The sequence below is a fragment of the Gambusia affinis genome, linkage group LG19 (genome assembly GCF_019740435.1).
Source record: "Gambusia affinis linkage group LG19, SWU_Gaff_1.0, whole genome shotgun sequence".
NCBI lineage: Eukaryota > Metazoa > Chordata > Actinopteri > Cyprinodontiformes > Poeciliidae > Gambusia > Gambusia affinis.
Window position 1 is genome coordinate 9762327 of NC_057886.1, and position 15063 is coordinate 9777389.

Sequence of the window (15063 nt, forward strand, 5' to 3'; positions counted from 1 at the left end):
GTCTTTATAACGCAGATAGGAATATTTTATTTTTAAAAATAAAATACCAATATTTTATTTTATTTTTTAAGTCAAGGAAAAAGGACAATTAATCATCAATGGAGCAAAAATAATTTGACATGAAAAATAAACTCTTAATCCTTCTTGTTTGTTTGTGTGATGTTGCTTTTCATAGATACCATTTATGTTCCTCCTTTTGTAAATTGTATATGAATTTAAATAGTTTAGAAGTACTTCCCTTATTTAAAGCAGTAGGGGAAGGGCTTTTAAAACCAGCAAGTTACTGTGGCAGAACAACAAGAAGCTGGTTTATTTTTGACTGGAACGCTAACGCTAACCAGAAACTAGCAGGCTTGCATTAACGCAGAATGACAAATCTAGAAATCAAGACTTTATTAGTTGCAGTTGCCATTCATGGTGAGAAGCACAAGCCTTTTATTTGCTGGATGCTCTTTGTGTGTTTCTATGATTTTAGTCTTTTGTCCAACATCATCTCCTTACTTTCAGGAGTCGTGGGTCAGATCAAACTGGAGCAGTCGCCCTCTGTGGTGAAAAAGCCCGGAGAAGCAACAAAGATATCCTGCTCTGTGAATGGATTTGACAAAGCTAACGAGTTTGTTCACTGGACACGGCAAAAGACAGGGAGAGCTCTCGAGTGGATCGGAAGACAGTCTCTGTCACAGCAAGAATATTCTTCATCCTTTCAAAGTCGTTTTACTCTCTCATATGACGCGTCCCGCAGCTCTGCACACCTCAGCATCAGGAGTCTGACAGAGGCAGACTCTGCCGTGTACTTCTGTGCTCATACAGCACAGTGGCTCAAAACGCCACAACACCAGTGTAAAAACCTCCCAGAGAAAAACAAGGGATGAAATCACAGCTAAAGCATATTCTCATTCATATTTAATGTAGTGTACAAAAAGAATCAGGTCAACATTAAGATAAAGATCCAATTAATATTGTTTGTGAAAGTGTGAAAATGTCAGAAAAACAACTGTGGCTGATATATATATAGAAAAAACAATTGTTGATTAATTGTGATTCCCTTCGCAATTAAAAATTTGGCTTCTGTGTTAAATTGTCAGAATTCACAATGAACTTAATCTCTTCCTGTTTGCACATCTGGAGTTGTTTTCTGGCTTTCAAGGATGACAGAGTGCAACAGGTGCATCACCAGCTGGATGGCTTGATAATTTCCTTTTTTCATTTCTACACAGCACTGTACCCAACCCTAATCCTTAGTTTCTTTCTCAGGATTATTCTAATAAAAGTTTCAAACTGAATAAAGTTTTTAACTAACTCTAGATTTGGATTAGATTTCGCTACGGAGACAATAAATACATTAAAAAAGAATTTAATTTGAATTTAATTTGTCTCTGGCAGGAAAATATTCATCCTGTTGTTTTAATATTTCTCCCAGCAAAATCTGGGCCTAATCTGATACCTTATTTCCTGCAGGACATACCTCAAAACAGCTAGTTTTCTCTCTCCACAAAAGCAGAAAAAATCTCTACCATTCTAGAACAAGATTCTGCATATCTTAATGTAAATTTGATCTGGTGGTTTTTGTATGGCGGTTTATCACTGTGGTGGGCCGGAGGCTATGCCACTAAGAAATATGGCAATACAAAAAGCTACCAAAAGAAAGAGGTCAAAGCACAACAGAAGAAATCCTAATTTTTTCAAAATAAAATTAAAGATAAGCTTGTTGCTTTTTACTATATGTGTTGAAGGAAAAGAAAACTTCTGTTTAGCTCATAAAAATCATAAAAAGCATGTTTGTGTGTAGATGCAAAAGTTGCTCTCTCTGTCGTTCCTGCACATAATCAAAAGTGTTGAAGTTTAATTGAATTACACAAATTCAAAGACTCACTGGGATATCATGCTGATGTTAGAATATACCTGCTCTGTATTTTCTTTACCTGCATTTTAACATATAGCATGTTTTAATGTGCTTGGTGTTTTTGTTCAGACAGTGAATGAGATGGCAGCACTGTGATGCCTTAGATTATTGGGGTGAAGGGACCAGAGTCACAGTGACTTCAGGTAAGCTGGATTTTTTTTAGATATTAGAATATGTTTTTGTTTTACTTTTTTATCCAATTATTTTATTATCAAATACCTAAAGGCCATGCTGAGCATGTTTTATCTAGATAGTATTATTTTTTTTTACATTAAATCCTAGAATCCTATTACGGTACACAAGTAAAACAGAAAATGTGTCATGAAAACAGCAGACTTTTATTAATTTTGCTTGGCTTTAACTACAACATGTGTAAATTCACACATAGAGAAAATCCTGTGATTCTAACTTGAAAAATAAAAACATAAATTGAAGCAAATAAATCAATATGCACAATACTCTGCAATTTTTCTCCATTTAGGATTTTAAAATATATTTACATTTATTGTTAAATAAAAGTGTTGAATAGGGGGATACGATTACTGGGTGCTAATAACAGTGCAAAGAGTCATATGTAATTATTTTGGCCAAATAAAATGTAAAATCTTAAATAAAAGAAAAGGACAAAATGTATCTTTTTATTTCATTTTACTTGTTTACTTATTGGAGGATTAAAGAAGTTTATCAGCACAATTCTAAATATTTATTAGTTATAAATATTAGAATTTGGCTTTGGGAATCAAAGAATAAATATTTCTTAATGATCATTGATCAGTTAATTACATTAGGTCTTTCCTAATGTTTTTCTTTTTCTCTTTTTTCCTGACAGAACCACCTGTACCTCCGGTTCTGGTCCCGATGGTTTGGTTCAGTCCTACATCTGGAGATAAAGTCACCCTCAGCTGCCTGGCTCTTGACTTCTACCCACAGAGTCTCTCTTTTGAGTGGAGCGATGCGAGTGGGGCACCGCTGGATTCTGTACGTTATCCTGCAGTAGAAACAAACAACAGATTTACAGAAGTCAGTTTGGTTCAAATGTCCAGATCTGAAGCAAATCTGAAGTCTTATCAATGTTCAGTGACTCATCCTGGCGGCACCAAGACTGTGAGTGCAAAATGTAAGTAGTTTGTAATTAGTTTTAATATTTTAATTCCTATTAGATCCTGATTTTTCCATGTCTTTTTCTTCATAATATTTTGTATGTCATATAAACAGATCTGAGTCACACTGACAATTTTTCTCTGCTCTTCCTCACTCACTCAGGGGCCTCCTGTACCCCAAAACTGACTTTACTCTCGGTGACAACTGGAGACGGTCAGACACTAGTGTGCGTCATTGAGGATTTTTCTTCTGAAAATCTGTCAGTCAAATGGAAAAAGAATAGCAATGAGCTGTCTGGACACAATGAATGGCCTCCCAAAAAACTCGGAGACTTGTATTCAGCCGCCAGCGTCCTAAAATTGAAGAGCTCTGACTGGGACAGTGAAGCTGTTTACTCCTGTGAAGTGACTCACCTTGGAAAAACTTACACAAAGAAAGTTTCAAAAGGTAAAGTGTGTCTCAGATATTGACAAATTTTACTTTTGTGAACAGATTAAATATTTCATTTGATTTGTATTTCAATCATTTATTTCTGTTTTGCAGCTCCTATCACAGTGACACTGAAACCTCCGAGTCCTAAAAAAATGTTCAGCAACAACCAGGCAGAGTTGGAGTGTGTCGTCTCTGGACAGGACAACGACATTGTGTCAGGGACTGAAATCACCTGGGAGATTAATGGAGAACTTATGAGAAGTAAGACTAAGGAAGCAACAATGTTTGAAGGCAGTCAGTACAGTAAACACAGCATCATCACTTTTAATTCCTCCGACTGGAGGACAGTGAGCAAAGTGAGATGTTCTGCTGTAGCAGAAGACGTGGGACCAGTTATTCAAGACCTGACTGTCAACAGTGGAGGTATGTTACTCATAAAGAGAATAGATAAAAGAGGGGATGTAGAGTTCAGATGGCCTGCATATGTAGTGCATTGTAAAAAATATCTATGCCTCTTGATCTTTTTGACATTTTGGGATTCTTGTATTTTCATAGATAATCACTGTGGAGCTCCTCCAGAGTTACCATGAGCTTTTGAACACATGCACACGCCGCACTTTTTAGATTTATATTGGTAGAAAAAGTTGAAAGCCATGTTTTCTCTTTGCATTCACTTTAAAGTGTTGTTGTACTTTCTGTTGGGATTTCAGATAAAACACCAATAAAATTTACTGAGGTCTGTGTTCATGGTGTGAGTTAACATCAAAAAATGTATTAATATTTTTCAGGGTGCTGTCTTCTGTCTTAATAAAAGGATTTGTGGTTTGAACTTGATCAGTAAACAATCTTTTATTTCTTTCAGACGGCACAGAGCCAAAGGTAACAGTCCACGTGCTTCCAGAGAAGGATATTGGCCAAGAAGCATCAGCTGAGGTCACTCTGGTGTGTTTGGTTTCCAGTGATGTGCTTCAGGATTACTATATTGCCTGGACTGAACATGTTGGACAAAGTAGCTCAGTGTATTCTGACGGCATCGACTTTCCTCCAAGAAAGACCAAAAATGGCTACTCAGTTGTAAGTGTTTACACCACCAGCAAGGAGAAGTGGAGCGGAGGCTACGTCTTCTATTGCAACGTGTGGCCTGCCGGCCGTGGGAATCGCATGAAACCCAGTGGAGTATCTGGGGCTTTGGGTAACGCTACTGAATGTTATGACTAGATTCAGCTTTTAAATGTGACACTTTTTTTTTTGTTGCAAATATGTTGTTCTGTTCTTGTGAAAATCTGTCTTTTGTGAATATTCACAAGTCATTTTGTCTGTTTACTGTCGTTCTGTTCAGTTTTCAACAATGATTTGTCTCTGTCAGTGTCCAGCTGTCAAATGTTTTAAATAAATGTTGCATGGAAATACTTTGTTGTATGCTTGTGAATAAATAACAAAGGAGAAAATAAATAATAATAATAAGAGTTTTAAAATATTGGGAACATTTATTAAATCAATATTTTTTTTTTACAATGACAACTAGCTTATAAAAATTTTAGCCAAACTATTGTCAGATTTTTTTCTTTATATGGATCTAATGAGAAACAATTGAGGTTCAAGTTACTCATGTGCAAGCAAAACCCATCCATTCATAGTTTATACCTGCTTATCCTTGCTTGGCCACAGGGTGGCAGGTGTCCCATCTCTTGGTCATTAGATGAAAGGTGACCCAGACAGGTCACCGTGTTTTTGGTCTTTGGGTGGAAGTCAGAGTGTATGGAGAGATCCAGCACATGCACAGAGTGAACATGCAGACTCCATGCACAAAGATCCCAAGATGATATTATAGTTCACGGCCTTCTTGTTGCTAGGCAGCAGTGCTAAATTATGCATATTTTTTGCACTCAGAAATATTTTTTATTTATTGCATACATTAGTGCCTTGCAAATATATCCAAACCCTGTGAACTTTTATTTTGTCATATTACAGCCTGAAGTTTCAGTGTATTTTTAAAAATATTTTTCTTATCAATTTTAATTAAAAGTATCAAACAACTGATGTGACAGAAAATAGATGCATAATAACAGATACATGGATTTCAACCAATAATAACTGATTGATATTTTATAAACATCTGAAAAATCTACGTATGTATACAGCCCCCTTTACTTTAATACCTGTAAGCTAAATCCTGTGCAACATCTTACCTTCAGACATCAGAACTAGTAAATAAAATTCTACATATGGAATTGATCTAATTGGTCTCTGTTGTGTTTTCATCAGATTTCTCCAGTCTGACATTTACTCCGAACAGCAGAGATAAAGGTGGTGATGAAGATGAATACAGCAGCCTTTGGTTCACGGCCTCGTCTTTCTTATTCCTCTTCATATTCAGTCTGTCATACAGCTTAATGCTCTCCCTGCACAAGGTAAATTTGGTGGCTGTTGTTTGCTGACAAACAGAAAGAATACATTATTTTTTAATGTACAATAACTTAATGTCTCTTAATGTTGCTGAACTGCTGCAATATTTTTGTAAGATGTCTAAATTTTTTATTTGCTTTTTTCTTTTTTTTTAGATGACACAAGAGCAGAGGAATGTGCGACAAACACAATAATCTTTTCTTTCCTATATGAATGGATGAACCATCACAAAGCTGTGGATTTCCAATCAGATCTGTTTATGCTTTTTAACATATATTCTTCAAAAATATAACAGTCATCTGCTTTCTTAGCAATCTGTGACATAAGTTTCCATATATTGTTAAACAATGCTTTCTTTTTTTTAGAGCTAGAGATAACAACGTACAGCAAGAATCACTGCTATAACATCTTTTGTAGTTTTTTTTACTTTTATGTGTGTTGAAAACATTAAATATGTAAATACAAACAAGAACTTTTGAGGTTTTCTTTTAACCAGATCAGAGAAGACATCTGTTTTTTCAGACACCAACCCTGGAAGCCATTATAGCGTGACCGGCCGTTATCAGTTAAGTCTTGTAGGTTTCCAGTTTCCCTTTAAAGAGTCGATTCCTCTTTCTCTGTGTACCTCTGGGAAAACACCTGCAGCTGTGAAACTTTGTGAAAACCACCAGAAATATAAATAAACCTTTCAGACAGCAGAAACGCATCTGACTCTGTTCATTTGAATGTCAGCTGTAGCTCTCAGTTCAAGTTGCTTCCTGACTTACATCTTGACATAAAATGGTCAGGAAGTAGATCAGTGAAGGAAATACTTCACATTTTGTGACTTTCTTCTTGATGAAACATTAAAAATGTGAGATATAAACCTTTTAGGTATTTGTCTTCAACCCTCATTTGAGCTCAGATAACTCATCAACACATCCTGTTCACAGACAGACGTCTCAGGCTAACATACTATATTAATGTTTAAACTAGAAACAGATTTTAATAGTTTTATTTTATTTTTGCTAGTGGGAAACAAGATTAATGAAAAAGACAGATTTTTATTTTCATACTTTCTCCTGTCACATTTTTTTGTACACCATCAAAGATTTACATTTTCTTCCATTCCAAGAGAATAGTCAAAAGGAGATTTCAGAGTTTATAAGAACTGAAAAATGTCTCTGAAATTAGGACAAAACTAAAAGCAGTCACAGGCATCAAGCAACATATATTATATACATATATGTGGTTTTCAAAAGTATTTAGATAAATGTAATGGTCTTAGAAACCAGCTCTAAATGAAAAACGACTGACCTGATCATATCATTGACCTTTGACCTCATACAAGAAACATTCTTTAATTCAAACTTTGAACTTAAATTCTGCTGAGAGAAAACTTTAACAAACAATTTTCAATAAGTAAAATAAACAATGGATGACATGAATGGATCAAAATATACATTGTTGTTTCATACAATAAATATTGTGGTTAGAAATATTTGCTCATGAAATATTGACAAATATAATTTTGAGAGAAAATTCAAATGAATATTTAACTATTTGTTTTTATGCTTAAAGATTTTGGTAAAGTTGTATAATATTTAACTGACCTCCAATTAATGGGTTATTTTGAACATTTTGGATGTTATACACATGATTTAATGTTTACTTACAGTGTTTGTACAGAATAAAAGCTGATTAACCAAAGAACCAGAGTAATCTGAATAGCTAATCTCAGAGAACTGATAGTCTGATGCAAATATCTGTGGTTGTGCTTCTGTTTTGCTGAGTGATGTTGTTCTTTTTGTGACCCATCATTGGTTTCATCTCCACCTTCACGATGAAGAACACACTTTTCATCTACTTGTTTCCTGACTGCCCTGTGAGCTTCTCCTGCTTTAAACACAGTTATATGATTAGCAGAAGGATAAAACATCCAGAAAATTATCTCACTATATAATTTATGTTACAAGATAGTGTAGTAGCATAATGTAGAATCACTTCCTTCCAGTTGAAAAGTCTGGAGAGACTCTAAATCTGTCCTGCAGAGGATCTGGGTTTCATTTTACGTGCTGTGACAGGGACTGGATCAAGCAACCAGAGGGAAAATCACTGGAGTCAAAGGGGTTTGGCTCACCTGTTTCTAGTTATTACACTTATGACAGCAGTCTGTGTTTGGAGATCAGCAGAGGTGACTGTAACAGCATTGCACATCTGAGACTCTCTAGCTTAAAACCAGATGATTCTGCAAAATATTACCGCGCAAAGGAAAAGACAAACTGCTTAAATATGTCAGAGAGACTGTGCAAAAACATGTGATATGTTATTTTTAATTAAACCTGTAGAGGGCGCTAGATGACAGCTAACACTGGGTTGAACACACTGAGAATGACACCTTTTCTTGTCAGGTATTATAAAACTTTTAAAACATTTTTCTGAATATATGTTACAACTAGAAGCAATGATTTACTCTTTTTTGATAATGTTTATAGAAACATACATAAATCAGATATTTAAATGTAGATACTGAGGCACGCAAAAATACAAACAGACAAACACAAGAGAGAAACCAAATAAATAATCAAACACTTTTTATACATGACTCTTCCTGGTTTTTATACTCTAAATATTGTATAGAAAAAAACAACCAGAAGAATTCAAATTCATAAAAGTTACGAAAAAGGCTATAGTATGTTTATTGCTTCTAACACAATAGATTTAAAATTAGTGATATTGATTTGACATGACAGGTTTTGTTTGCCTAAATGAGCAGAATAAGTCAAAAATGCTGACTGGCTTGTTTGCCTTTGTGCAAATTTAACACACAGAATTTGCAAAGTTGATGCCATTTGTTCAGCTGCAGAAAAAGAGAAACTCTACTTCAACATGCAAATCAGAAGCTTTGCTGCTGACTTAATATTAAACTGCCATGATAAATTATTGTTTCAGGTGCAACAAAAGTCAGCCTCTGTCACTGTGTGCCAAGGTCAACATATTACCAGCAACTGTCAGATCTATTATGAGGGTGCAGGATAATAGAGTTGAACAGGTGGTGGATGAGTATCAGTATCAGTATCAGTTACGGTTATGACTCCCACACATGAACACAGAGAACACAGCAGCAGAGCTGCACCGAAAGAGAGAAAGAAAAAAAGATACCACCCATAGAGACATGCAGTACTCATAAATGACCAGAGGAGGCACTATAAGACTACATGTTGATTTAGCGAAATGGAAATAGATTGACTTTATTAGGCAGTTTTCTGTTACGTTTACCACTCAAAGTGCTTTACATTATCTAGTTTTTTTTTATTTTTTTTATTTTTTTTTTACTTCAAAACCTTTTTTAGATAAGCTATAGAATAAGTCTTTTATCCCACAAAATGGGTAGAAAATGAAAAGTGAAGAATATTCTCTGGACTGTAACAAAACTGACAGAAGATTAATAAATTTTTATTGTTTCTGTAAATTAGAAATATCGATAGCATTGGTAATAATATGTATTAATATTTTAGACTGAAATAAGCCACACAGGAACTAAAGAGTTTAAAATAGTTCACAAAAGGTTTTATGATGTAAAACAATGGTTGTAGCTGTGAAAATGACTTCTGAACTAGAAAAAGTAGATCAAGTGATAATAAACAACAAACACAATATATTGTTTTTATAACCATGAAATAAATGGAGTATTTACTTTGCAAGTCAATGCATCTCACTGCAACCTTGAAAAACTGAATAAACAGATCTTATGATGTTCTCTAAAAGTACTGGCAGGGTGTTTATGTAAATGATGTGTCCTGGTTTAAAGGCTTCACCTGACGCTGAAGAAGAGAAACTCCCATCAGACCATCTTCAACAGCAACATGTCCTCTGTAACTCTGCTCCTGCTGCTGGCTGCTGCATCCTGTGAGTCTTACAAAGAGTGATACAATAATCACACCACAATAATTCCCTGCTGGTAACAATTTTAAATTGTTTCCTTTCACAGGTGTGAAGTGTGAACAGCTGACCCAGCCAGCCTCTGTGACTCTGCAGCCAGGTCAACGTCTGACCATCAGCTGTCAGGTCTCTTATTCTATAAGCAGCTACTACACAGCTTGGATCAGACAGCCTGCTGGGAAAGGACTGGAGTGGATTGGGATGGAACGCATTGGAAGTACCAAATACTACAAAGATTCACTGAAGAACAAGTTCAGCATCCGTTTGGATGGCTCCAGTAACACAGTGACTCTAAACGGACAGAATATGCAGCCTGATGATTCTGCTGTGTATTACTGTGCCAGATTAGACACAGTGACACAAACAAGCAGCAGAGCTGAACAAAAACCCCTCACTACCTCAACACCTGCTCTACAGATATTGATCAGAGGAGACTCTTTTAGACAATTTACTTGATATATTTAAAAGAAAATGGTTAAAATTTTTGAATTTATTAAAAATGTTTACACATCTTTGGAAAATATTTAAAATAAATAGCTATCAGGTAGATTCTGCAATTATTTGATTTTTAATTACTTGATTTTTCAAAATGTTCCTTTTTATGAATATTATAGGCCCTTTATGTTATTTTGTGACAAAATGATTTATTTCTTGTATCGCAGAATGTATGAAAACTGCATATTGATTTTAACTAACACTGATATTAGATTATTGAATGGCTTATATACTTTTCACCCTCAAATTCTGACATTTTAATGAATCGAGTGAATTTGATTTTAACATAATATGGCCAATTTTTGTTCCAGATATGTAAGTCAAGAAACAAAAAGTGTCACTCTAAATCAGAAGATTAAATAAATAAATAAATAAATAAATAAATAAATAAATAAATAAATAAATAAATAAATAAATAAATAAATAAATAAATAAATAAATAAATAATCAAACAAACCAAAAAACAACAATCAACAAAGAAGACAATCAATGAAAGGTTTATGACTCTTTTCAAATAGCTGTCCCTTCAGACTCCCATAATTCAACACACAACAAGTCAAAATAAAAAGCTCTAGTTTAACCATAGTATGAAAAACAAGAATTAAATCAATTAAATAAGAATACATACCGTTTTAAAAGGTTTTGATTCCTGATTAACTATGGTAGGAAAGTCATTCTCCTAAAATGCTTAAAATTGTCTTCATAAGTGACTGATGTACTCCAGGTTAAAAGGTTTAATATATTACAGTTCAAAAAGTATTGTAAAGCTTTTAAATATAAAACAAAGATGCACAGTACAAGGATACATAAAAAATAAACTGGGTAAGAAAAATTTAATGTGAAGCACACAAAAGTTTGCTTATGGTCCCTTATAACAGAAGAAGAAATGTCCCTACAAATCTACAAACGTGAAGCATGATTAATAAAGAAATAAATATAAAAACAACAAAGCAATGCAAGTAAGTTTCTTATTTATTTTGAGAGTTGCTATAGTTCATAGCAAATTAACTATTGTCACTTTAAAGTAGAAATTTATCTACAGCTGAGAGGAAAACTGTAATTATTACTGAACTGGAGAGCTCATGTAGTGACAGACTGCAGCATCCTTGTTGCATGAAGGAGCATTATCACAGGTCCTTCCTCCTAGCACCTCTTAAACTTTATAATCATCACTGCCCTTAAACACTTTACGTTTTACATCCCTGCTGACGTCATTTCAAATAACACCCCTGATGTTATGTTTAGTATTGCTTTTTGATTTAAAGTGAAATAAATTACAATCAATTGACAAAAATCTTCTAATTAATTTAAATATTCTTTTTAATCACACCTCACAAAAACCAGGAGCTTATGAGAGCAGATGGAAGATGACAAATCTTCCATTTATGATAACTCTTCCATTTGTCAAATGATAAGGAGAGAAAATGTGAGCTCACTTTTCATTGTAAGGTTCCAAAAGAAGGCAGGTGCCTATCGCCAGTGGAGCAACAGGTGTGGTACACCCTGGACATGTTGCCAGTCCAAATACAAAAGTCCTAAAAACAAAATATTCAATTGTTTTACAGTCACACACTGAATACCGTCATAGCTTTCGAAATTCACGGATGCAGAAGTGTCATATTGGTTTGTCAAAAAATACAGACAAGCTGTTGTCAATTATGCAAATTAACTTTTTGATTTAAAGGCTTGCTCTAATGTTGTCAGCTGCAGGAGAAAAGAAACTCCCATCACCTTCAACACCAACATGTTCTCTGCAGCTCTTCTGCTGCTGCTGCTGGCTGCTGCATCCTGTGAGTCTCACTGATGAAAAAACTGTATGGTCACACTGAGTTTATTCACATTGTCAGTTGAATTAATATACTTTTATCCACAGGGGTGAAGTGTGAACAGTTGACACAGCCGGCCTCTTTGACTGTGCAGTCAGGCCAGCGTCTGACCATCACATGTCAGGTTTCTTATTCTTTTGGTAGCCACTATGGAGCTTGGATCAGACAACCTGCTGGAAAAGGACTGGAGTGGATTGGGAGTAAAAGTATAGGGAACACATTCTACCAAAATTCGCTCAAGAACAAGTTCAGTATTGACTTAGACTCTTCCAGTAAAACAGCAACTCTGAATGGACAGAATATGCAGCCTGAAGACTCTGCTGTGTATTACTGTGCCAGAATGGAAGGCTCCGCACAGTGATACAAACACACAGCAGAGCTGTACACAAACTCTTCAGAGCCTCAACATGAAAAACACACCAGGAGGAGCTCTTTGACCACTGAAGATTTGAAACTTGCTCAGAGCAGCAACCATAACTATGAAAATATTTATAGTCAATATTAGATTTGCTGCATTTTTACTAAAGTCAACAAATATTGCTGAAAATATGGCCATACTTTCATAAAGTTAGAAAGTTACTACTATAAAATTAAACTATTTTAAAATAGTAAATTTATAAGATAGTTAAATATGTTTACTTTAAACTGTTTAAAGCAAACTTTCTTTGTGATTTTGTGCAATTTTATTTGTTTCACTACACATATAAAGTGTTATTCCTACACTGAGCAGAATATGTATTTAGAAAAATATGACACACATTAGGCAATTTGAGACATTGCAATCTGTAAATAAATTCAAATACATTTTTCTTTTTATGTGACATTAGTTTCACAAACAACTGGCTATAAGGTAACAGAGTTACATCATAAATACAGTCACTGAAAAGTGTTAACAGGGTTTTGATCTTAGGAAACCAAAGCAAACAAAAACAGAAATGTTAAAACATAAAACATTTTTGTGAAAAAATAATACCAGTCAAAAGCTACTTCTCAGATATCAAGATTAGAACACAATTTATATTCCTCAAATGAAAGTCACAACAGTCTCTATAAAGAAGTCACAATATAAATCCTATAATATAAATATAATACAATGTCATCTCAGGAGATTATTGCATATTTTTTCTTCACATCTTACAGTAACCTGAAAATGAATCAGTTTATTACTAATTAAGATCAAATTGAACAAATTTACTTTTCAAGAAGATATGATATAAATTCACATTGCAAAAATAAACTCTTGGTCCTTCCTTCTTTTTAATAATGCAAATCACTAATTGCTGCTCTGTTAACTTACCATGGTAAGTTTATCTTCCATAGATTCACACATTTAAGCACAAAATCTAAAACTCACTATATTTATTTGACTTAAAGACTAGAAGATAGTAGACACAACTAAATACGGCTCAAATGTTTCACAGTGTACATGTTGAAGCATGTGTAACCTAACTAAATAGAAAATAAATCAACAATACAATAAGAAATTGTGATTTATGTTAGGATATGACCTCTTAAAGAGCAGACATTAATTTCATTAATATTAATTATTGTTCTTTTTCTTTAATTGATCAGAACAGATGAAAACAATGCAACATTTTCAAAATTCCCAAAAAATGAGAAATGTTTGAATTTCTACGATGTATTTTTTTGTCTGCAGTCCTGTTGTCATGAGGTGATGGATGCAATTTTTCTGCCTTTTGCTTCTCCAAATGATTTAAAAACACTAAAAATACAGTGAATGTTAAAACCATGAGTCGAATGATTGATTCATAAAAGTGAAATTTATTCTAACATGAGTTCAATTTACTTCCAGTGGGAGGAGTTAATGCAAACTATCTGCTTCCATATATGTTTTTTTTTTACAGAGAATCTAAGAAGTAAACCCTGGAGAAACAGTCAGTAGACTGATCAGAAGTAGACATCCTCAAAAATGATTTTACTTGAAGTTGTGGTGTTTTTTTTCATCCTATCCGTTAACTGGACTGGTAAGAACAAAGGATAACTTTAAATAGCTCCCTGATGAATACATACAATATTATGATATAACAATGCTTTTTTGTTAACATGGTTTATAATGAACCTCTCTGCAGGTACTGATGGTCAAACACTGACTGAGTCTGAATCAGTGGTTAAAAGGCCTGGAGATTCTCACAGGCTGACCTGCACATATTCTGGGTTTGGTGGCGATTACTGGAACGCTTGGATCAGACAGCCAGCTGGAAAAGGACTGGAGTGGGTCTCATCTATCAATGGTGGCGGTGGTAGCACCTACTATTCTCAGTCAGTGAGAGGAAGATTCACCATCTCCAGAGACAACAGCAAAAGTCAAGTGTATCTGCAGATGAACAGCCTGACAGCTGGAGATTTGGCCGTTTATTATTGCGCTCGGGAGCCACAGTGACACAGAAAACAGAAACGCTGAACAAAAACTTCTCAGTTGCATGAGACAAAAATCCCCACAGGTGGCACCATCAGACCACTAAATCATTTAGCTCTACAACAGCCAAGACATTTTCTATAATTTGGATGCTTACATTCAAAATGTTCTTACAACATTTAGTTCAAAAACTGGGATGTTCTCAGGACAATTTCAAAGTTGAACTGCTTGAAAGATTCATTTTACTGCAGAAACAATGTGTCATTGTCATAAATAAATAAGAGCTCAAACATGGAAACAAAATCAATCGTTAAAACATTCTTCTTACTAGAGGAAGCAACAAAAATAATAAAAAAGTTTTGTCATGATGTTGTAAGCAATATATTTATAATATGACTGTTGCCTTGGTGCAGACTAGGTTTAGGTCTTTAAACCACTAAAAAAGTGAAGTTCTTTATCACATTTGCACCTTTCTAATCCCGCCCCCCCAATATCCAATAATTAGAAAACTGCAGAAGTAAATAGATATTTAATAAAAGGTCCAGCAATATTTTAAAGCACTTATTGGCACATATTGGTTTGACCCCAGATAAAACTCTATC

General features: G+C 34.4%; 4 gene segments (V, D, J or C); all 4 read left to right on the forward strand.

Annotated features, from left to right (window-relative positions):
* Positions 1–293: 293 nt before the first annotated feature.
* On the forward strand, positions 294–6544 carry LOC122822372. The segment is given in 8 exon segments: positions 294–417; positions 508–2046; positions 2733–3020; positions 3167–3451; positions 3548–3859; positions 4299–4628; positions 5702–5847; positions 5998–6544. Coding segments are annotated over 7 exon segments (1467 nt in total).
* Positions 369–872, forward strand: LOC122821962. The segment is given in 2 exon segments: positions 369–417; positions 508–872. Coding segments are annotated over 2 exon segments (414 nt in total).
* A 3092-nt stretch (positions 6545–9636) lies between the features above and the next one.
* LOC122821963 lies at positions 9637–10219 on the forward strand. The segment is given in 2 exon segments: positions 9637–9730; positions 9813–10219. Coding segments are annotated over 2 exon segments (450 nt in total).
* Positions 10220–11978: 1759 nt separating this feature from the next.
* On the forward strand, positions 11979–13998 carry LOC122822373. The segment is given in 3 exon segments: positions 11979–12048; positions 12132–12290; positions 13950–13998. Coding segments are annotated over 3 exon segments (243 nt in total).
* The last annotated feature ends 1065 nt before the right edge of the window (positions 13999–15063 follow it).